General features: G+C 38.7%; 1 protein-coding gene across 2 annotated transcripts in view; it reads left to right on the top strand.

The window, feature by feature from the left end:
* cep112 (centrosomal protein 112) overlaps window positions 1–25,162 on the top strand; it is a 242,407-nt gene that overhangs the window by 84,720 nt on the left and 132,525 nt on the right. For both annotated transcript variants that reach the window (XM_089128934.1, XM_089128935.1), the window contains exons 16-17: window positions 1,389–1,448; window positions 3,345–3,424. In XM_089128934.1, the coding sequence (XP_088985060.1) occupies window positions 1,389–1,448; window positions 3,345–3,424 (140 nt within the window). The remainder of the gene's footprint in view (window positions 1–1,388; window positions 1,449–3,344; window positions 3,425–25,162) is intronic.

Genomic DNA, 25,162 nt, shown 5'->3' on the forward strand with positions numbered 1-25,162 from the left:
TGGTCTTCATAATGTTTGTGCCAGTGTGGAATAACTTGCTTTGCCCCTGAAGCTCTTTTCTTTATTGTCAGACCTCTTGTGCCCTCTTATTGGCCAAATCCCCATGGATAAAGTCAGAACTGACATGTTTTCCTCGCTCAGAAAAAAGCCAATAGAACGGTTTGCGATCGGCGTTCCACGTTGGCTTTATGTGTGAATGACAATTGATGAATTGGTTATTAGTCTGTCAAACATATCGGCTCAAACCAAGTGTGGACAACTCCTTATTTGTTTGTCAGTTTATCGGTTTTGTCTTAGTTTTGTTTTGCTTTTGTTTCATTTGCTTTTCTTTCTTATGATTTGTTTTTGTTTGGTTTGGTTTTGTTTGCTTTGCTTTGTTATGTTTTGATTTATTTTGCTTTATTCAACTTTTTTTTTTTTTTTTGCTTTCTTGTGCTTTGTTTTGGTTTTGTTTGCTTTGTCTTGCTTTACATTTGCTTTGTTTAGCTTTTCTTTCTTATGCTTTGTTTATGTTTTGTTGGTTTTTGTTTGTTTTGTTTTGTTTCATTACACTTTTTTTGCTTTGCTTTGCTTTTTGCTTTGCTTTCGTTTTGTTTTTGTTTTCTTTGCTTTGTTTTTGTTTGCTTTGCTTAGTTATGTTTTGCTTTGGTTTGTTTAAATTAAATTTGAATTTAATTGAATTGATTTGCTTTGTTTTGTTTGTTTTGCTTTGTTTAAAGTAATTTTTTTAATTGATTTGTTTTGTTTTGTTTCCTTATGCTTTTCATTTTTGTTTGCTTTGCTTAGTTATGTTTTGCTTTGCTCTGTTTGCTTTGCTTTGTTTAAATTAGATTTGAATTTAATTGATTTGTTTTGTTTTGCTTCCTTAAGCTTTTCATTTTTTGTTTGCTTTGCTTAGTTCATTTACTTTGCGGTTTGTTTGTTTTTTTTGCTTTGTTTTTGTTTGATTTGCTTAGTTTTGTTTTGCTTCGATTAAATTAAATTTGAATTTAATTGAATTGATATGTTTGTTTTGTTTTGTTTTGCTTCCTTATGCTTTTTGTTTTTTTTTGCTTTGCTTGGGTATCATTTACTTTGCTTTTTGTTTTTGTTTGCTTTGCTTTTGTTTGCTTTGTTTAAATTAAATTTGAATTTAATTTAATTGATTTGTTTTGTTTTATTTAGCTTTTCTTTCTAATGCTTTGTTTTTGTTTTGTTTGTTTGTTTTGTTTTATTACACTTGTTTTGCTTTGCTTTGCTTTCTTGGTTTTCATTTACTTTGCTTTTTTGATTTTGTTTGCTTTGATTGTTTTTGTTTGCTTTGCTTAGTTATGTTTTGCTTTGCTTTGCTTAAATTACATTTGAATTTAATTGAATTGTTTTGTTTTGTTTTGTTTTGATTTGTTCAGGACCAAGAGAATAAGATGCAGCAAGAGATAACAGATCTGCAAAACAGCACTGTCAAAAAGGTAATTATTTTAATCACAAACTCTGTACAATATTATTAATAACAAAATATAGCTTATTTAAAGGGATAGTTCACTTTGAAATTAATTGTTGATATGTTTTAGCTTACATCAAGGGGATCCAAGATGTAGGTGTCTTTGTTTCCACAGTATTTTTAATTTTGACATTTTTCGGTCAAACCGGTGTTGTCTATCAGTCATAAAATGGAGTTTTAGGGGGTCCACCTCAAAGAGCATGCACAGAGAAGTCAAAATTAAACATGATTTAATGACTCGTAAATGTAAGTACACATTGATGGCCTAAGACACGAAACGAGCGGTTTGTGTGAGAAAACGAACAGTATTTATAATGTTTTTACCTCTTGTTAACAGCTACATGCACTGATCTGAATCAGATGTCCAACTGAACCGTGTCCAAACTTTACGGAAGTGATCTCTCGCGCATCTACGTCACGCATTGTTTACACGGAGATTTCGGATGTTTTACCTTTCACCAAACATATTTAGATATATCGAAATCATTGCGATTTCCCGTATATCTAAATATGTTTAATGAAAGGTAAAACTTCCGAAATCTCTGTGCAAACCATGCGTGACGTAGACGCACGTGAGATCACTTCCAGCGTAATGTCTTGGGAGACGGTTCAGTTCGGTTCAGTTGGACATCTGATTCAGATCAGTGCACGTAGCTGTTAACAAGAGGTAAAAACATTATAAATACTGTTCGTTTTCTCACACAAACCGCTCGTTTCGTGTCTTAGGCCATCAGTGTGTACTTACATTCACGAGTCATTAAATCATGTTTAATTTTGTCTTCTCTGTGCATGCTCTTTGAGGTGGACCCCCTAAAACTCCATTATATGACTGACAGACAACAACGGTTTGACCTAAAAATGTCAAAATTGAAAATACAGTGGAAACAAAGACACCTAGGGCAGCCTAGTCATTATACAGTATCAAGAAATATCAATGCAAGAGTCATGGACTATAAAGAAACATGCAGACTAGTTAGTGTGGTTTAGTGAGGTGAGGTGCCTGATTGGGAAAAAAAAAAAAAAAAAAAAAAACTTTCATTGGAGCCAGGGGGTTAAACTATATTAAACTTTTGATTATTCACACCAAATTTGATAAGTTTAAAGCCCTAGTTATTATATTGAAGCAATTATAATGAACTTGAAAAGCATCGGTTTAAGAGACTGACCAGTCTTCATAATCACCACCAGTCTCAGAAGCAGTATAAACCAAAGCAGGCCGTTTTAGTTAGACATAAAAGCATTTCCTCTGCTCTCAATTGCCCCAGTTCACTTTGATGAAGGGAAGATTTGAGGCTGTAAAATCGAGTGCTTGTTATAAGGGCCCTGTTTCCACCTGGTGTTAAAGGGATAATTCACCCAAAAATGAACATTGAAAAATGTGGGTAACCAACCAGGGTCCGTGATTTGCATATGTGATCAGACCACTAAAACGGCCAGGTGGAAACAGGACCAAGTTGGTATCTGTCAAGTGTTTCCCCAAATGAAAGGGGAGTGTAACGAGACAGTAATAGACCCGACCTGATTGCCCCACTAATTATGAGCTTTAGTAGGAGCTGCTCCCTTTCAAACGTCTTTCTTCAAAGCCCCAGAACTGTCATAAAAAGGGCCGCTTTAATAATCGTCCTGACACAATCAGGTGAAGGTAATTTTTAAGATCAGCCTCAGACACCTGGTGCCGTCTTCAAAGGGCCGGTCCGGTTATAAAGCAGGACCTATGTCAAGGGCACATCTGCAAAGCACAGGCCATATATATATATATATATACACCTGCAGGCCAGCACACGACCTCTGACCTTTACTAAATCACATCAGCTCTGTTGAGTTGTGCTGTCGAGTGATTGACACTTCTGCTGTCCTGTCCCAGTTGCAGACGCTTCAGGCCCAGCTGGAGAAGGAACGGGTTGATAGCAAGAGGAAGATCAGCAAGATGGAGGACTCACTCAGGTATAGCCTGCCAGAGTTATTATGACAGTCTTCTTTTTAAACACTACTATTCAAACTTTTTTTTTTCAAGTAAAATTGTTCTGCTGTTCTTTCGAAACTTTCTATTCATCAAAAAATCCTGACATAAAAAATTACATAACTGTTTTCCACATAATAATAATGAGAATTGTTTCTTGAGCATCAAATCATCGTATTAGAGTGATTTCTGAAGGGTCATGTGACACTGAAAACTGGAATAATGTTGCCTAAAATTCAGCTTTGTTGTTTTCTTGTTGTATTTTGTTGCATTTTGTTGTGTATCAATGTAGAAAGAAGTTCTTTCAAATTTTAATTACACAAACTAATAATAATGATATCTGAGATCGTACAGTGTGACTGTAAGATCTCAGTTATCATTAATGTCACACTGTAAGATCTCAGTTATCATTAATGTCACACTGTAAGATCTCAGTTATCATTAATGTCACACTGTAAGATCTCAGATATCATTAATGTCACACTGTAAGATCTCAGTCATCATTAATGTCACACTGTAAGATCTCAGTTATCATTAATGTCACACTGTAAGATCTCAGATATCATTAATGTCACACTGTAAGATCTCAGTCATCATTAATGTCACACTGTAAGATCTCAGATATCATTAATGTCACACTGTAAGATATCAGTCATCATTAATGTCACACTGTAAGAACTCAGTTATCATTAATGTCACACTGTAAGATCTCAGTCATCATTAATGTCACACTGTAAGATCTCAGTCATCATTAATGTCACACTGTAAGATCTCAGATATCATTAATGTCACACTGTAAGATCTTAGTTATCATTAATGTCACACTGTAAGATCTCAGTCATCATTAACGTCACACTGTAATATCTCAGTTATCATTAATGTCACACTGTAAGATATCAGTCATCATTAATGTCACACTTTAAGATCTCAGTCATCATTAAAGGGCACCTATTATGGAAAATTCACTTTTACATGGTGTTTGAACATAAATGTGTGTTGGCAGTGTGTGAGCAAAACCACCCTAGAATGATAAAAATCCATCCAGTAGTTTTTTTACAATCTCAATAAATCATCTGCACTGCCTCAGAACGAGCTGTTCTGAGATCCAGGTCTTTGTGACGTAGAACGGGAGACAGGGGGTTGATTGACAGTGTGGCTGTGGCCTAGACCCCGCCCTCGGTGATCTGTACACACCATCCTTCATTGTTTCAACGACGACAGCCGGTAATGTCTCTTGGAAACGTAAATTAATGTTCTGTCGTGGACTCGTGGGTTAATCCTGTTGTTGTGGCTTAAAAGTTAATCCTCAAGTGTGGATTCTTGTCTACTGTTTGCGATCCACCGTCACCTCCAGTAACAGTAAGTGTATTTTATGATTTTTGAGCAAATAGTCTTTTCAGTCAATGTCAGCCAATTCAACAACAAATGCGTCTAAAGTTATTGCCGTCGTAGGATGTCTGTGTATATAATTTAAAACCTTGTTTGTATAGTGTGTAACCACACGTTTATAAATATATATATTTTTAAATATATTGTATTAAAAACTGCATATATGTTGGTGTTCTGTAAGTTAGCCATCTTCTCACATTTGCCACAGAAGCACCCGTATGACAAGCTAAACATGATGCCACAGGTCCCTCGCATAAATGTAATTTCGCTCGTACGTAGCAAACTTTATCACAGAATGTGTATGTAGTTTCAAAAACTTGCGCTAGTGTCTGTGTGTGTGTGTGTGTGTGTTGGACATCCATCATTTCAAATGGGACGCTATTACAACTCTAAAGTACATAAAAGTAGCAAATAACCATACCGAGACGTTCTGGTCCATTCTCATATGTTTATTCTGCCGGAGTCTCTTCATGCTATTTATATATTCCGATTCAAACGTACGGCTGAATGACATTCAAAACGGCGCGTCTCTTCACTCTCTCAGTACCGACTGCCTGCCATAGGTATCAAGTTACGCCCTCATCCAAAGGCAGGGCGGGGATATGCAGCTCATTTGCATTTAAGGTGGAATACCCCCTGAAACAGCTCATTTTTAAGCAGGCCCCAAAATGACATTTTCAAATGGTTATAATAAATTAACTGTGGGGTATTTTGAGCTGAAACTTCACAAATACATTCTGGGGACACCTGAGACCAATATTACATCTTGTAAAAAGGGGCATAATAGGTGCCCTTTAATGTCATACTGTAAGAGCTCAGATATTATTAATGTCACACTGTAAGATCTCAGTTATCATTAATGTCACACTGTAAGATCTCAGTCATCATTAATGTCACACTGTAAGATATCAGTCATCATTAATGTCACACTGTAAGATCTCAGTCATCATTAATGTCACACTGTAAGATCTCAGTCATCATTAACATCACACTGTAAGATCTCAGTCATCATTAATGTCACACTGTAAGAGCTCAGATATCATTAATGTCACACTGTAAGATCTCAGTCATCATTAACGTCACACTGTAAGATATCAGTCATCATTAATGTCACACTGTAAGAGCTCAGATATCATTAATGTCACACTGTAAGATCTCAGTCATCATTAATGTCACACTGTAAGATCTTAGTTATCATTAATGTCACACTGTAAGATCTCAGTCATCATTAACGTCACACTGTAAGATCTCAGTTATCATTAATGTCACACTGTAAGATATCAGTCATCATTAACGTCACACTGTAAGATCTCAGTTATCATTAATGTCACACTGTAAGATATCAGTCATCATTAATGTCACACTTTAAGGTCTCAGTCATCATTAATGTCACACTGTAAGATCTCAGTCATCATTAATGTCACACTGTAAGAGCTCAGGTATCATTAATGTCACACTGTAAGATCTCTGTCATCATTAACGTCACACTGTAAGATCTCAGTCATCATTAATGTCACACTGTAAGATCTTAGTTATCATTAATGTCACACTGTAAGATCTCAGTCATCATTAACGTCACACTGTAAGATCTCAGTTATCATTAATGTCACACTGTAAGATATCAGTCATCATTAATGTCACACTTTAAGGTCTCAGTCATCATTAATGTCACACTGTAAGATCTCAATTATCATTAATGTCACACTGTAAGATATCAGTCATCATTAACGTCACACTGTAAGATCTCAGTTATCATTAATGTCACACTGTAAGATCTCAGTCATCATTAACGTCACACTGTAAGATCTCAGTCATCATTAATGTCACACTGTAAGAGCTCAGATATCATTAATGTCACACTGTAAGATCTCAGTCATCATTAATGTCACACTGTAAGATCTTAGTTATCATTAATGTCACACTGTAAGATCTCAGTCATCATTAACGTCACACTGTAAGATCTCAGTTATCATTAATGTCACACTGTAAGATATCAGTCATCATTAACGTCACACTGTAAGATCTCAGTTATCATTAATGTCACACTGTAAGATATCAGTCATCATTAATGTCACACTTTAAGGTCTCAGTCATCATTAATGTCACACTGTAAGATCTCAGTCATCATTAATGTCACACTGTAAGAGCTCAGGTATCATTAATGTCACACTGTAAGATATCAGTCATCATTAACGTCACACTGTAAGATCTCAGTTATCATTAATGTCACACTGTAAGACATCAGTCATCATTAATGTCACACTTTAAGATCCCAGTTATCATTAATGCCACACTTATCTTAGCCAAGGATCAGAGGAATCTTTAGGATTTGCAAAATTTGTGTCAGACGGCCAAAATCGCACAGTGTGTGCCCGCCTCATATCCAGCAGTGCTCCTGTATTGTTGAGTGCTAGCAGAGACCAGTGAAATGTGAACAATGCTGTGGTCTGGACTGGATTATGGGGCTGTGGAAGAGGCTCTGCTCTAAGTCCTGTTTTGGGAAGGCCATCTCCTGGCCCACAGCAGAGTCTTTAGATGTGGAGCCCGTTCCCAACCGCAGGAATGCGTTGGGAGATGTGGAAGTGGTTAGCATGGCGTTCTGAGGGGAAGCTCGCAGGGTTTGTGTATCGGGTGCAATCACACGTCAGGTTAGTTCATCTAGCCTCGCATTTTCACCGTCACTCACTGGAAAGAAGAGCAAAACTCTGCGTGCCACGTTTAACGTACCCAGCACTTGTTGAGTTTAAGACTCTTTGCTATCACTATACCTTTGCAGGTATTTTGAAATCATGCATTTCAATTTGTCAAATGGCGTGTAGATATGCACGTGATATTTGAGGATGCAGCAGCATATACACAGCTAACAGAGTTTTGTCATACGAACGTTCTCCAAATATTCCGCTGTTGACAAGCACTGAAAGAAAGAGAAATAAGAACACAAACTTTCTTCAGACACAGCCACAATAAAATACATTAACTCTCTGAAGATCTGATTAAGCAACTCCACAAACAGCCTTACCAGCTACAAAACTGCATGCCACGTGTAACAGATGTGAGGATCTTTACAATGTCCGCACATTGGTGGAAAACTTCCCATTTAGGTTGAAAAATGACATCAGGTTGGATTCGGCCTGCTCGATGAGCTCATTGTTTGCTGTTTGTTTGTTTGTTTGTTTGGCCCTTGTCCTGGTTTATCACACACTCTTGGCAGCAACTACACGTTTAATTGGATTTCAGTCATTAACTCTGCCAGTGGACATGTGACATCATTGTCGCCTGGAGCACAAGACTTGGGACTGAATTAATCGCTTTTACAAGAATACCTTTGCTTGACACACTTTCAGATTAGTTTTTTCGTCGGTTTGTTTGACTTTCCATCAACACATTCTTTGGGGAGTGAAAGCAATAGAGGAAGCTGTACTGTAAATTTACAGAATTTGTAAATATACAGAAAGCGAGCAAAGAATGTTCCTCATAAAACATAATGTTTTCAGTGATTATAGTCACTAGCCGACTAAAAATAAAATAAGTAACACTTTACAATAAGATTCGTTAGTTAACATTAGCTTGATTTCTGCTTCTGATGAAGCTCTGCGTGACCATTTGCTATAGAGTGATGCTAGCATGAGTGTCATATATTTTTGTAGTCCAAAACCTAAAAAAACGAGTTCGCATTTTAGCACTTCCAGATCCTTCATCCTGGAGTCAGTTTATTTTTTTTAATCGGTTTTTGGTTAAATGGCTGAAATGTGTGATGAACAAGATATTTTCAGGTTCATTCTATGATATAAAATACTTCAGAAAAAAAGGTGATTGCTAACAAGTGGCTAAATAGGACTAGTCTGGGACATTAAATATATTCACACCGAACTGGTACAGTAAACTCAGCAATTCCACAGCCTTGTTGTGTTTATAATCACAGACTATTCAAACTATTCGAACTCAATTCTATTCTTGAGGGCCGATAACGATAACAATAACTATATTTGCGTCCACACTACGAACGATAACGGTCTGTTTATTCGAAGCTCTCGCGCTGCGGTTTCAAAGTGTGTTCAGCGTGATTGAACACGTTTCTGCTGTTCTTGTTGCATTTACAGGCTTTAGCCAGCCGATGTGAAGCTAGTGTAATCCAGCTAATAATCTAACAGCGGATTTAGCCGACGTAGTCAGTATGGTGGAGTAAAAACAACACCTAGTCTTTTTCCCCGCAACTTCAAAGGAAGAAAGACGATGTTGTGGATACCTGAGGTGACGTTAATACTTCTCTCCGTTTATTCAGAGGGAATGACCGATTGTCTTCCACATCCATTTTCATGAAAAGGGGCTTGACTTGTCAAAGTTTTCTGGACCTCAACGATTAACTTCTCCGCAGTGTCGTCTGCCATTTCAAATGGGCGAACCCTGAAATTACAATGGGTTCTGATTGGCTGTCAGTGTTGAAGCTGTTATCGTTTTATCGTAACAGCTGGAAAAAACACGTTCTGAATGTGATCCCAACTATATCGTCCATCATATGGTTATTCATCCTTATCTTTATCGTTATCGTCCTTGGTGTGAATGGACCTTAACTCAGTAAGACCGTGGTTAAGTTTGTTGTTTAGCGCTTTACTTCTCAGGATTATATTTATCAAAATTCATAAATGTTACGGTCATTTGTGAAAATGATCACGGTGAACAAAATATGTTAGAATCATACATTTTTTGTTGGTCGCATAGCTTTCCAGACAACAACATGGTGTCGGCCCACATTAACCAAATGCGGGGCGGATCTGGGCCGACACTTTTACCCCTTTTCCACCATAAAAGAACTGGTTCGGAACTGGCGCTGGTTCAAAGTTGGTTCGGAGTTGGCTCAGCTTGCGAACCCTTTGAGAACCTGTTTGTTTTTCCACTGACTAGAGCGCCCAGGGAACGACGTCGTTACGTCACTGTGTACGTCGCCATACGTCTTAGCTAGAAACGCTTGCAAGTACAACATTACTTTGGGATTATCTCTAACTCGTGTACCTAGAAGGGTTTAAAAACAATTGAAATATGTAAGTCTTAATATGTAATCTTTTCTGACTAGTAGGGGTGTAACGGTACACAAAAACCACGGTTCAGTACGTATTAAAGGTTTTAAAGTCACGGTTCGGTACGTTTTCGATACAGCAAAAAGAAAGAAATGCCAGAGAAATGTCCTATTTGTTTAAAGAAAAAATATTTTTTAAATAAGTGTGAGTTTTCCTAGATCTTAAAACTTTCAGGTTTATAAATGGGGGTCATCTTTAAAGGATGAACAAATAATGTTTTGGTCATCACATTAAAAATAACATATATATTTATTTATATAATATTTGAATATTTGAAGTGCTGGAAAAAGATGTGTGAAGTACTTGAAAGCATTTCACCATTCCAGCCAAACTGGTTCCAGTTAGTGTTACTATATTATGTTGCTGGTCCGAACTGATAAACGATCCGTGACGCACATAACGAGTAGCGCAGTTTCGTTCTGCTTTCATTACGCTTGCCATTTGATGTTGCGCAACGTTGTGTTTGCCCGAATTTTGCGGGCAGGAAAAATGGTCCAAGCAATCCTTCGGTTTGTATGCGTACCGAACCGGAAGCCTCGAACCGAAACGGTTCAATATGAATACATGTACCGTTACACCCCTACTGACTAGTTATGTACCCCCTTCTATGTTGTGACTGTTTTCTTCTTTGCTTATAATGTTTTCAAGCATAACAATTTCCAACTTCAAGCATAACAATTACAAAGGCGGACTCCATCGTGTTCCTGCGAATGTTTCTCCTGGCTTTGCGATGGTCAGAAAATATGTTTAGAGCACATCTAAACCCGGCCCAGCCCCCGACGTAAGCATGACGAGGTAAAAGAACGGTTCTAGTCCAGCAAAGAGTTGGTGCCGCTTTGGAACCAGTTTTCCTGGCCGAGAACCGGTTCTTTGGCTGTCGAAACACAAAGAACTGGTTCGCGTGCAGGCACCGTCTCTTTAAATGGTTTGGTGGAATATGTTGCTGTCTGGGTTATTTTTCTTTAATAATCCAACAGCCAGTGGAAATATCTTATTGAGCTTTTGTCGAGGGAACCAGTGTGATGCTGACTTCCAGTTTGACCCGCAAAAATACACCATTACTGCAATGCTCTATTGTAATAGACTGAATTAGGATACCTTCAGCACGGACAGTGGAATGATATAATACACCGTTTTATATCATATTTAATGCATTGGATTGATCTAACGTAAAGGTTGCTGCAATATTTGATTTATTTGCAATAAAAAAAACGGATATAGGACAACTATTAAACAAAATAAATCAGGTCTGGCAGTCATTGGCACATATGTATTTTAAAACCATTCCAGGACGTTTTGCATGTCTTGTAGCGTACAGCACAGCGCTTCCTTTCATCTGCTGAATTGTGTGCCCCCCCCCCCCCCCATGCTGTTGCTTTAAAGTGTGGAGATGAAACGAGTGCCGTTATCTGACGTACGTGTTAGTGCGCCAGACACACACTGCTGAGGATGAATAAATTAGCCCCGCATGAGCACTGAACAACACAGATGCCCATTTGTGTCAATAGGCAGCCGCATTTACGCCGCGGTCCTCATCGAGCTAATTAAACAGTCATTGGGCTAACGAGCACCCGGGATCCCCCGGTCTGGTTGCTACCTGCCGTTCAGGGTCTTTTGGCCACTTTAAAGTCAGCGCTGAACTTCAAACAGCCAGCCAGCGCACACATCAAGAGAGCAACGCCTGATAGCAGAGATCAGAGGATGAGCGGAGAAATTTAAACCGCATAAAATGCTGGCTCGTTGGACACACTTTCACACGCACGTGTGTGAGCGAGAGGAAATGTATGTAATGTTTAGCTTGGCTTGCATCATTTGTGTTGCATTTTGGGTGCCCTTTTGAATTTAAACATGTATATGCATGCAGACACGAGCAGCTGGTGTGCTGTTTGTTTGTCCCGACCCCCTTCCCATCAAAAGAGGCTCCCCCTTCCCAATGCAAATGAGAATCGGTGCATTGTTTAACTTTCCGTTGCTATGGAAATGACACTTAAAAAAAACAAAAAAGTCAGCTCTTGTCTGTCATGATCATCAGAGTAAATGCATGACGAATTGTGCTTTAGATGAAGTGATACAGAACTTCTTGGAGCTGAATCAGGTTTATGATTGGATTCGCATTGAAAGATTTCCGTTTGCGTTGCATCTATCCCTATTTAAGCACACATTCGCTCACACAGGCCAACTCAGTTCCCATCACTGCGAATGGCTGGACAATGTGTTTGTCTTGAAATGCGGCGTGACTGTAAGCGTAAACTCGCATGAGGGGAGTGCCACAGGGATATGTGCTTGGCCCCGACCGTGTTGTCCCACGTCTGCAGCTGCGGATCTCTTTGAGTCTCGGCTTCGGCCCAGTCCGGGGGCACATCCCTGGGGATTCAGAGGCCAACATCAAACGGGCTAATCACTGCAGTCCCGCTGGATCAGACGGAGGATAAGAATAGGCAAGAAAATAAACCAGCTGGCCCTAAACTCGTCCTCGTTTTGAAGACGACAGTGTTGCATTCCCTGGACGAACTGCAGATTAAACTCATCATTTGTGTTTGTGCAAATCTCCACCAAAACATGCTTTTGCTGAGCTGCTACAGACATGGAAGCGGCTAATTAATGTGTGCGTTGTGATATTGTCACGTTTGTGTTCAGTTGGTTTCACTTGACGACGATATGCTTTAATCGGCGAAATCCACGAAAACGGAGCTGTATTCTGCTGCCAGGCCAGTAGATGGCGATGAAACACTACAGTTAAACACGTAATACGCATGCGCACGACGTCATCGTCTTCAGAGATTCACGATTTTATTGTTTACACGGAGACCCGCTTTCAAAATTGTGTGTGTTCAGGCGTCGGTTGACGTGTAAACGAACGGCCAAAACGCCTAAAAAGTTGTACGTTTGTTGTGTAAACAGCCCCTTGGTTTGTTTCCTTCGTTCTCATTTCAAGTCACCATGGACATTTGTTCATCATTTAGTTCATCATCATGGGTATTTAAGTTGGTCTCCAAAATTACGCACTGTGTAGGTTGTGTTTCCTTCGTTTACCTGTTTCTGGACTTCCTGTGAAGCTTATTAAAGCAATATTTACCTTTCAAAGTACTATTCTTCGAGTCATTGAGTGTTTGCCACAACCTCATGCTGATGGATATCTATTTTTGTGAGTCCGAGCCAGGGAGAGTCAGTTTTTAGGGTGTGTTTAAGGGAAGACCATACTACTATTTTAGCAATGGGCCTAGTGTATGAACTGTAGGGTAGGGTGACCTACTACATTTGCACACTTCAAGAAAAATGGTATCCCACAATGCAATACATGCTACCTGACAGTTCAGGGGCGGAGTGGGACCAAAAAATCTACCGGGAAATTTCGTAGACCACCGGCCCTCGTCGTCGGCACGATTAGCCAATAGCATTTACAGTTTTACTGATTTAAAGGGAACTTTGTTGTACTAGTATGCTGGAGTAAAGCTCATAAATGGTCGTTCTTTCCCATAGTACTTTCTAAAACTAGTTGGGTGGACTCTGTGCCTCTAGGGGGGTTCGGGGGCATGCTCCCCCGCAAGAAAATTTTGGACATTTTAAGGTTATAATGCATCAATCTCATGCTTTCTGAGAGATCGAAATTAAGACCCATGAACTGCTCGTTGAACAAAGAAAAAACATTAATTTGTACCAGGACAATAAAGAGGGCTCAAATATTTTTTTTAGTTATGAGAGTCTCAGTTTGCATTATATTATCAATGGTGTTTTAGGATGCCAAACAATTATTATAATAATGTAATAATGATTTATAATTATTCCTGTGACGTACTGTAAAATCCATTTATAGCCTAAATGTACTATGTAAATGAAAATGAGTATTTCAAAAGTATATTTTAACCTACATTACACTATAATATAGGAAAATTCAAATACTTTTGTCCTAATTTCTTCACTTGCAAGAAATAAACCCTTGAGCTTTTATTTAGGAGAAAACACCAGATGATCGCGAGAGACAAACTGGATGCTATTCTAATGTCAGTTATTATAATGGCGCAACGCCATATGGTTTCAATTTTAGTTCGTTGGCAAAATATAACGCTAAAGACCTTAATGTTAGGTTTTACATTTTCCATCTTTACATATCTGTGTTGGGAAAAGGGAGAAGAGAGAGTTCGGCAAGGCGGATTCGAACTCGCGTTCAGCGCATCAAAAAGCTGCATTCGAACACTTCACGCCCTACGACCTACGCCACTGAGGCTGTTCTATGACGGGTGTCGTTTTGCTGTAATGACAGGCATTTAGTGCAAATATATGCTCCGTTATAAAAAATGTAAAAAAAAAAATGTTTTCTTCCCTTAGCTTGGGCCATGGCGAACTTCCAATAAATACATTTTATCAGACCGGGCCGGCCCTCGCGGCCTCGTAACACTACCGGCCCACCGGGAAAACTCCCGACTCTCCCGATTGCCACTCCGCTACTGTGACAGTTTAATACAATATTGGTGTAAAAATACATAATGGTTTGTAAACAGACATTGTTGGTTTAATACAGTATAAATCTGGTGCACTTTGAGAGTTCACAATTAAGAGCTCCAGCCCAAACTGAGCAAAGAAAAAGTGTGCATTACTTTACCTAATTTTAGCCGCAATATAGTGCTAAAACACTACACTCAATACACTACATACTAGTAATGATAATAATGATGTTTTAATATTATGTTCAAATTTATTTTGACGGAAACTGCAGTTGAGCTTTTATTTTGGCAGAAACCCAGTTTTATTTTGGCAAGCAAACACAAAGCCTAATCACACTTTAGATTTTACATTGTTTGACAGCAGTGGCGCAATTTGGGCCGCCAATCAAGTTGGGATGAATGGGAAGCATTGAAATCGATTTGTATCTATATCTATGTGTGTGTGTGTAATATGTTTTTAAGGTTTCTTAAAGGAGAACTCCGGCGAACAATGAACCTTTGGTCTAATCAAACATCGGTACCTAGTCAACCGTTCTCTGAGATTTGTTTTCATGATAATCAAATGTAAAGAGTTTTATCTCTAAAAACTGTTTAGCGTATAATGCTAGTAATGGGGGCATTGAGTAAGTAAAAAGAAATCGCTAGTTTATACCACTAACAAGGCTCAAAATAGCCCCACACTAACGCAGTAACATAATGAGGCTCCATACATACAAAACGAAGCATTGAGAACTTTGTAAGTGTACAGACCGTCTAATAAGAAGATACTTTATGAAGACAGTTCACTTCGTGTATACAGACAGGAGCCATCTTAAAAAATAGTCTCGATAAGTCAAACCACGAACGTCGTGCTGAGTGATCTGAACTGTATGAACTGCGTTCGGGGATCAAACGCAGTTTTTCGATCAAACTATTTTTTAAGATGGCTCCTGCCCGTATTCGCGAAGTGAACTGTCTTCATAAAGTATCTTCTTATTAAACGGTCCGTCCACTTACAAAGTTCTCAACGCTTCGTTTTGCATGTATGGACCCTCATTATGTTAGTGTGGGGCTATTTTGAGCCTTGTTAGTGGTATAAACTAGCGATTTCTTTTTACTTACTCAATGCCCCCATTACTAGCATTATACGCTAAACAGTTTTTAGAGATAAAACTCTTTACATTCGATTATCATGAAAACAAATCTCAGAGAACGGTTGACTATGTACCGATGTTTTATTAGACCAAAGGTTCATTGTTCGCCAAAGTTCTCCTTTAAGTTTTTCTTCAATGAATATGAAGATGTTTCTTCAACTCTGATCACATTATTACTTTTAATTTTTATGCATTTTCTACTTTATTTTTATTTCATTTTCTACTTTTTTGTTTTTGTTTTAATATAAAAGTCACGTAAAAAAAAAAAAACGTATTTGAACTTCAATGCCTAAATAATTTATTTTGGCTACTTTTCAAATAATTTATATGTATAGATTGCATTACTATTTATTTTTTAAACTTATTTAGTGTTAAAAAAGAGTGAAATAAGCATAACCCATTTAATTTGGATACAAATATCCACATACATTTCATACAGTCTCAGTCATGGTGTTATTATCAGCATAAACTTAGTTATAAAGTTAATTTATTCATTTATTTTTGATTTAGAACACAATACTAGATATGTAATTAGCCTTAGCAAGACGAAGACGCTCGTCATTTTGTTCCAGAAATCTCTACAATGTCATTTTTACCACAGAATGTGATGTGTTGTAACGTTTCAGAAAAAAATCTTCATTGTCATTGGACAAATTGAACTAGTGAAAGTCTCAAAGCATTGAAGAAACACACACGACCCTTCGTCTCAGCACAAGTGTGAGCGTCTTCTTGAGATCTGTTTGATTGGAAATTTGTAGTACTGCTCTTGGCAGTGAACGATTCACTAATGTTGCTGTGCAGAAGCTTTCATTCTTGATTGTGAATCTGATCTCCGCTTTGATTCAAATAGACGCTTGTGCAACTCACCTAAACACCACAAACACGCGGAGAAGTCACAGGCACGTGACGTTCAGCTGCGTATGTGACGAGAACACACACTTTTATTCCCCTCATCTGTTTTTACTCTCTTCGCAATTATCCGCACTATTTTGTTTTTCAAACTTCGCATTGTTTATGAGTTATGGCCTGCATGCATGTGCGTCTAACGCATGCCTGATGTTTCTGAGGCATTACTATAAATTAATGAATCCAGAAACACATTGAGAGACGGCTGTTGCTAGGAATGGAGGAAACATGCATCTGAAAGCGTTTAAATCCAACACAGTCACACTTTCCACATGCATAGCATCGGCGTCGTCCTGTAGGGGGCGCCACACAAGCACACTGATCAGCAGCAGGAAGAAACTTTCTGTGCACGAAGAACAAATTCCTCATGTTTGGAATTTCCTCTGGAAGTTTTAAAGGGATGCAGATGTTGTTTTCTTGTACCGTACGCTAACCGCATCGTTGAATAATCGGCCCACACTTAAAGCGGGGGGCTTATGGTGTGCGTCACCGCATGTGTCTTTAGCTCCGGGAATGACATTGATTAAGAGGCGTCCCCTGAACGTACATGTAATCCCACCCAGGAGTCACACACACACAGTGATTCAGCGACACACACCCCTGGTGGTCCTCACCGTCGCAACAATCGCATATCAACACCATCATGACCCCAAACAATGTGGGTCAAATAAGCAAGTGCATGTCTTTTAGGGTCAAATCCACGTTTAAAAGAATAAAACAAACCCTTTAGCGTTTTTTTTTCACTATATTTTCACCCCATCAAAGCCTGTCGAAGTGAATCATTTCGACAGCATGCAGGCAGTCTGGCATTCATGAACTGGCTTGAAGACTTACTGATCTGAGATCAGGATTATGTTGCGTTCACTCGACCACACCTCATCATGCATGTCATTTAGAAAGTGCTAACATTCGTCAATAGGGTGTTGGCGTCGCTTCCGGAACTTTTATTTATTTATTTATTTATTTATTTATTTATATTTTTTTGTAGTCTCCATAAAGCGTTCATGAGCTTTAAGTTGAATCACAACAAGAAAATAAACAATACAGCTCTTTTGTAGTTCATTACGAGGGGAAGAACTACAAAACCATGATGCATTGTGATTGACAAGCAATTTATGAATGATAGAAAACTGGGTAACACTGTTACATGCACTTACCGTAGTAATAACAGAAAAGTATGCATAATCACACCCTCAACCAAACCCTAACCCAATAGTAAGTAGATGTAGTTGCTTAATATTACTCAGCACTGAAATATATAATTACACTGTAACAATGACACCTTAAAATAAAATGTAACTGAAACCTATTTTGAAAGTTGTCGATTATATCTATAGAAACAATGTTAAGTTAAATGAAATAAAATGCAAATATTGAAGTATTTTGACAGCAAGGCGAAAATTATATTGATTATATCGTTTGCAGTGCTTCATGGGAATGTAGTTTTTCACTGCGCATTTAGCTGGTTATTTAAAAAACAATAAGTTAATGCAAACATATATCTTTAACAAAAGCATTTACCGTCGGAACTCTTTAAAGGGGTTGTAAGTGATCGTTAAAAATCATTTTCTCACTTTGGAGTTTTTAATTTCCGGAACGCAGCTGGCGCAGAAGGGAAAACCAAGTCAAGTGCATTGCATTGTGGGATAATTATGTTTGTAGAATACTACAGATTTTGACAAATGTATTGGTTGCATATAGAAGATTTGTCTGGTGTGTATACTAGTGTGTTTTGCAGCTGTAGTGCGCTATTCTCAACACACACTGCGTTTAAGTCTTCCTCGGGATGTCGTATTTTCAACTGTACCTTTTCTTCCATACAAACCCCGGTAACGGCTGAACACAAAATTGTTTCCCTGGTAATGGCTGAACACTAAGCGGTTTCCCCGGTAACGGCTGAACACAAAATGGTTTCCCTGGTAACGGCTCAACACTAAGCGGTTTCCCCGGTAATGGCTGAACACAAAACGGTTTCCCTGGTAACGGCTGAACACTAAGCGGTTTCCCCGGTAACGGCTGAACACAAAACGATTTCCCTGGTAATGGCTGAACACTAAGCAGTTTCCCCGGTAACGGCTGAACACAAAATGGTTTCCCTGGTAACGGCTCAACACTAAGCGGTTTCCCCGGTAACGGCTGAACACAAAACGATTTCCCTGGTAATGGCTGAACACTAAGCGGTTTCCCCGGTAACGGCTAAACACAAAATGCTTTCCCTTGTAATGGCGAAACACTAAGCAGTTTCCCCGGTAATAGCTGAACACAAAATGGTTTCCCTGGTAACGGCTGAACACTAAGCGGTTTCCCCGGTAACGGCAGAACACTAAGCAGTTTTCCCAATAACGGCTGAAAACAAAACGGTTTCCCTGGTAACGGCTCAACACTAAGTGGTTTCCCTGGTAATGGCTGAACACAAAACGGTTTCCCCGGTAACGGCTGAACACTAAGCGATTTCCCCGGTAACGGCGGAACACTAAGCAGTTTCCCCGGTAACGGCTGAACACAAAATGAACACTAAGCAGTTTCCCCGGCAACGGCTGTGGACAAAACGGTTTCCCCGGTAATAGCTGAACACAAAACGGTTTCCCCGATAACGGCTGAACACTAAGCGATTTCCCCGGTAACGGCGGAACACTAAGCAGTTTCCCCGGTAACGGCTGAACACAAAATGATTTCCCCTGTAACGGCGGAACACTAAGCAGTTTCCCCGGTAACGGCTGAACACAAAATGATTTCCCTGGTAACGGCGGAACACTAAGCAGTTTCCATGGTAATGGCTGAACACAAAACGGTTTCCCTGGTAATGGCTGAACACTAAGCAGTTTCCCCGGTAACGGCAGAACACTAAGCAATTTTACCGATAACGGCTGAACACAAAATGGTTTTGTGGTAACAGCTCAACACTAAGCGGTTTCCCTGGTAATGGCTGAACACAAAACGGTTTCCCCGGTAACGATGGAACACTAAGCAGTTTCGCCGGTAATGGCTGGACACAAAATGGTTTGCCTGGTAACGGCTGAACACAAAACGGTTTCCCTGGTAACGGCTGAACACTAAGCGGTTTCCCCGGCAACGGCTGTGCACAAAACGGTTTCCCCGGTAGCGGCTGTTCACAAAACAGCTCAGTGCTCATAAACGCTGCTTTATCAGGAAAGATTCAATGAAAATAGCATCGAAACTTTTCTAAAGATAGCCAGTTCCCTTAGAAAATACATTTATATAAAAACACCCATGCCACGATTTGACTTTAAAACTTGTGATACTCATGTTCATTCAATGATGTCAACGCCAGCCACAAATTGATTTTCCAAAAGGCTGTGTTGATATTGTGAACCAATCTATTGGAAACCGCTATCAATTATAGTTTAACCAAGCCGTGTTCACGACGTTACGCTAACACACACTGCTGTGCATCACAGTGAAATGACCCTCTCAAACAGTGTCACGCTATGTTCCCAGCGCTCTGTGTTATTGGATATATAAACACCGGTATTCGGTATGAACCGGTATACCGCCCAGGACTACCCACTCTTAACAAGAATCAAGATATTTTGTCCTGTTGGATCATTTGTAATTGTATTAAACAATGCTTTTTCTTCTAAAGTATCTAGTTTGTGTCTGGTTAAATTGTATAATTCAAAAATTTCCTTTTATGTAAGTCAGCGACAAGGTTAATGTCGTCCATCATTGAAAAACAATGGAAAAGACATGAGTGTGGCGACACGACGCGACTAATGCCAATAAAACCCATTATAATCAGTGACGCTGCCTACACTTAATGCGTACACGACAAATTCCTGACAGTAAACGCATGTCCAGTTCTATTTCTGATGCACTTCAATCGCTCGCGCTACTTCTGACACGAAGGACATGTGTATTTGTGCATGTGCGAGACTGGCTCTCCGGGGACAGAGGAATATGAGGCGCTCCTCTTTTTGAACATTTCAGCTTTGAGTTTTCTCTCTGGCTTTAATGTGCTGCCTCTTTCTCGGGCCCCAGCTTTGATCTGGGCCTGGATGTGTTATCATTCCGTCACGATGAGCTCATGGAGTGGACGGCCTTTGGCTTCGCACTGGCGTGGAGAGGTGTAATCCACCTGGAATCCATATGTCTCTCCCAGTGTGTTTATAGCCCACGTCCAGAGAGAGTCTAACATGTGTATGTACACGACTTCCCGCATGCATTGAAAATATACAATATCACTGTTATTTTACAGTGCGCTTGTTATACATTACATGCAGTTAATATAGAAATTACTATACCAACTAACATCCTAACCCTATAGCAAGTACATGCTACTCAGTTCTTTAATGTGTAATTACACTTACACTTATTATTATCGCCAGTGATATGTCATCCAACGAGATAATTTGTAAATATCAATTGATGTCGGAAAGATCCTGCTGCATTTTCAACAGGATATTCTGTGATTTTGGATAGTTGGGAATCTTTATCAGTGCTTTAATTGTATTAAAACGTCCATATCATATTTAGTTGTGTTGGGAGCTGAAATTCCCTAATTAAGATAATTTAGGTTTGGTTATTTTATAATCCATACATATGTGTGTGTGTATATATATATATATTCAGATCTTTCCCATGCATGGCTCATTATTATACTTGTGTTATCGCCGAGTCAGCATAAATCTACACCCCGCCGGGTGAATTGCGTATTCTATTTTTTGTGCAGTTTCTTGTGGCGTCCTTCATGGGTCACGAGCCCAGGTTCCAGAGACGCGGGCGTCTGACGGGTTGAATGAAAATGAATGGGTGCGTTTGTGTGGCCATAGCGTTTGAATTAGCAGCATCTTCTCCAGTCTTATTTACAGTACGAGCTCCCCATCGGAGCATCCTGCTCTCCACACTGGAGGCGTCCTGTGGTTAAGGAGGTTTGGAAAATTGACCCTCCTTGTCTGACTTGTGGCTAGGCGGAAGCACTGTCGCCCTTTCCTTAAGTCCCTTCCTTCTGCTTTTCCCCCAAAAAAAATCCCCTTAAAGAGCGCAGGATGAGAAGGATTTCCTCTGGTTTTGACGGCAGATCTTTAATTTGAGCGTGCTCGTCTTCCACTCTTCTTCTCCGAGCTCAAACCTCTGCGTTCCCCGATCGTGCTTTATTCGTCCTTCTCATCTCACTTCTTTCCGTGACGGATGGTGACGAACTGTCTGCTCTTCTCACACACCCTCGGTCGGGCTCTTTTACCTTCTCACACAAATGCACACCTACATACTGAACAACCCAGAAGATCAATCTTGATACTTTTTTAAGTGTGCATTGTGTAATATTTTGAGGATCTGTTGACAACTATTATGTTTTCAGTGGCGTGTGAAGAGCTTACATAATGAACCGTTATGTTTTTATGACCTTAGTATGAGCTGTTTCTCTCTACAAACACTCCTTACATCGACATGTTTCTACAGTGGCCCTAACCGGACAAACGCGTTTCGTCACTATGTTGTTCTTCGTGCAAAGAAGCGAGTTAAAGTCAGCAACAGGTGACAAAAATATTCGCAAAAACATATCGTTTTACTGAATAAGATGTCCATGTCTTTCTTTCCTCAGTCGAAAAGAAATTTAGGTTTTTGATGAAAACATTCCAGGATTTTCTCCATATAATGGACTTCAATGGGAACCGGATGGTTCAAGTATCAAAAGACGGTTATTAACTGTTTCAGATGCAGCTTCAAATGTCTTTAAACGACACCAGGCGATGAATAAGGGTCTTATCATGCGAAACGATCGGTTATTTCAAAACTTATTCCAAAAATGTAACTTTTCTAAGGACAAATGCTAGCCTTGCTGTATTCTCTGAGGCGCGTTTGTAACGTCACGTATTATGTAATTACGTTCAAAAGGTCACGGGCGACGTAGCCGGAAGTACAGAATCAAAATCGTCCGACATCGTTGTTTTTCCTTTTAATTCCTTTTTTTGTAAACGGTGTTTGAGTTAGTTTGCACGTTCAAACTATGCGTTCAAATTGTAAACACTGACTCTGTACTTTCGGCTACGTCGCCCGTGACCTTTTGAACGTAATTACATAATACGTGACGTTACAAACGCGCCTCACAGAATAGAGCAAGGCTAGCATTTGTCCTTAGAAAAGTTACATTTTTGGAATAAGTTTTGAAATAACCGATCGTTTCGCATGATAAGACCCTTATTCATCGTCTGGTGTCGTTTAAAGACATTTGAAGCTGCATCTGAAACTGTTATTAACCGTCTTTTGATACTTGAACCATCCGGTTCCCATTGAAGTCCATTATATGGAGAAAAATCCTGGAATGTTTTCATCAAAAACCTAAATTTCTTTTCGACTGAGGAAAGAAAGACATGGACATCTTGGATGACATGGGGGTGAGTAAATTATCAGCAAAAGTTTTTTCAAAAGTGAACTAATCCTTTAACTGGCTACTCTCTGCTGTCTCAGACGACGACATCACTTCCCGTCAGCCATCGAAACTTCTGTTTTTTTTTCTGTGCAGTTCCCAGCCTCACCACTAGATGCTGATAAACATTACACACTGCACTTTTAAGAGTAAATCAATTCTTGCCTCAAAGTTGTGCTTAAATGTTAGTTATCAAGCATCTCAGTGGTAATTTAGATTAATATAGATTTAATTTGTCAGTCTTAGAGATGATTCACAACACTTTGCTACTCTGTGTAAGTAAAGTTGTTTCACAGACAAAGTAAGGGCCGGGTCTCAAAGAGCAGCAAAGCTTAATACGTGTTTGCATCGAAAAACAAAGGACAACTAGCGGAGTGCGTCTAAAGAAAGAGTGTGTTTGATGTAATATGTGATTGGTGTTATTGTAAGGTATGAACAACCTTAAAGAGCGATAGACACAGAAAGGAAGCACTAACTAACTAACCCTCTCTTCCTCTCAGCGAGCTGCTCTTTCTTCTCTCTGGAGCTCTGAATGTTCAGAGAGTGCTATTTTTGTGGCTTCGTCTTTTACTTGTTTCTTTCTTGTTTAGACGCCTGTTTTCTTCTTTCTTTCTTTCTTCCAGTGTTTTTTTTTTTTTTTTGTCTGCTGGTTGCTCCACATCAGAGATGTGCAGAAGGCTCTTTTGTGTTTGCTCTGCCCTGAAGGCATTCATGTTGCAAGACAGATTAATAATTACAGACTACACAACAGTCAGGGAGAAACAATTTCTAGATCTTTTGATGTCAAACATGAGAGAGACCAAAATTACACAGAAAAGAGGCCGTAGAAAAAGAAAAAAGGTCCCCAACTTTTTTTGTGTGTGTTTTTGTTTTGTTTTTAATTTCCTCTTATTGTTATGTCTGTTTTTTATGTGTATGCTAAACGAGACGATAACTAAAGGGTTATAGAGGATGATCTGATGATGTTCATTTAGAGAGTGTGTTTTTATGTGTGTGGAATATTTTTTTGTAAAAATATTATCATTATTATTATAGTTATTACTATAAATCATTATTAACAAATTAGTGATGCACTGATATGAAAATTTTAACCGATAATTCTTAATATTTGAAAGCCGATTTATTTTGAGAGCCTGATTACAAAAACAAAAGTCTCACCATTAAAATCCATGTCCCAAACACAAATATAATTGGCTTAAATATATCGGCCAAATTTTCGAATATCGGCAGATAACCGATGCAAATATTGTAAAAATATTATCATTATTATTATAGTTATTACTATAAATCATTATTAACAAATTAGTGATGCACTGATATGAAAATTTTAACCGATAATTCTTAATATTTGAAAGCCAATAACCGATATTTTATATAATTTTTGAGAGCCTGATTACAAAAACAAAAGTCTCACCATTAAAATCCATGTCCCAAACACACAAATATAATTGGCTTAAATATATCGGCCAAATTTTCGAATATCGGCAGATAACCGATAAAAATATTATAAAAATATTATCATTATTATTATAGTTATTACTATAAATCATTATTAACAAATTAGTGATGCACTGATATGAAAATTTTAACCGATAATTCTTAATATTTGAAAGCGGATAACCGATATTTTATATAATTTTTGAGAGCCTGATTACAAAAACAAAAGTCTCACCATTAAAATCCATGTCCCAAACACACAAATATAATTGGCTTAAATATATCGGCCAAATTTTCGAATATCGGCAGATAACCGATAAAAATATTATAAAAATATTATCATTATTATTATAGTTATTACTATAAATCATTATTAAAAAATTAGTGATGCACTGATATGAAAATTTTAACCGATAATTCTTAATATTTGAAAGCCGATAACCGATATTTTATATCATTTTTGAGAGCCTGATTACAAAAACAAAAAATCTCACCTGTTAAAATCCATGTCCCAAACACAGTAATATAATTGGCTTAAAATTATCGGCCAAATTTTCGAATATCGGCAGATAACCGATAATGTACCGATATATCGTGCATCCCTAAACAAAATTTGCGTTGTAACAAAAACAATTCCTCACATTAAATGTCTGATGTCATATTTCCTCTTTGATATCGTTCTGTCAGTGGCTTTTTGGATGTGTTGTTTGATGAAGAACTAATATGTAGTTTCACTGGCCCTGCTGAATTGTTCTTTCAATTTAAGGTAATTACCCCCTTTTAAACGGAGGGCGAGATGTGCCTCCCACTTGCACGTATATAGAGAGTGAAAGCAGGTTGACAGGCTCTTTGTAGCAGTCTGACAGCTCTTTTGGTGGTTGTGTCTCAGCGTTGTTGTCAGACATGAGTTTGAGACGCTGTTTGTTTTGCGTCGACACACATTTGTGGGCTGAAG

Source organism: Pimephales promelas, chromosome 3 (genome assembly GCF_988280905.1).
Source record: "Pimephales promelas chromosome 3, fPimPro1.hap1.1, whole genome shotgun sequence".
Lineage (NCBI taxonomy): Eukaryota > Metazoa > Chordata > Actinopteri > Cypriniformes > Leuciscidae > Pimephales > Pimephales promelas.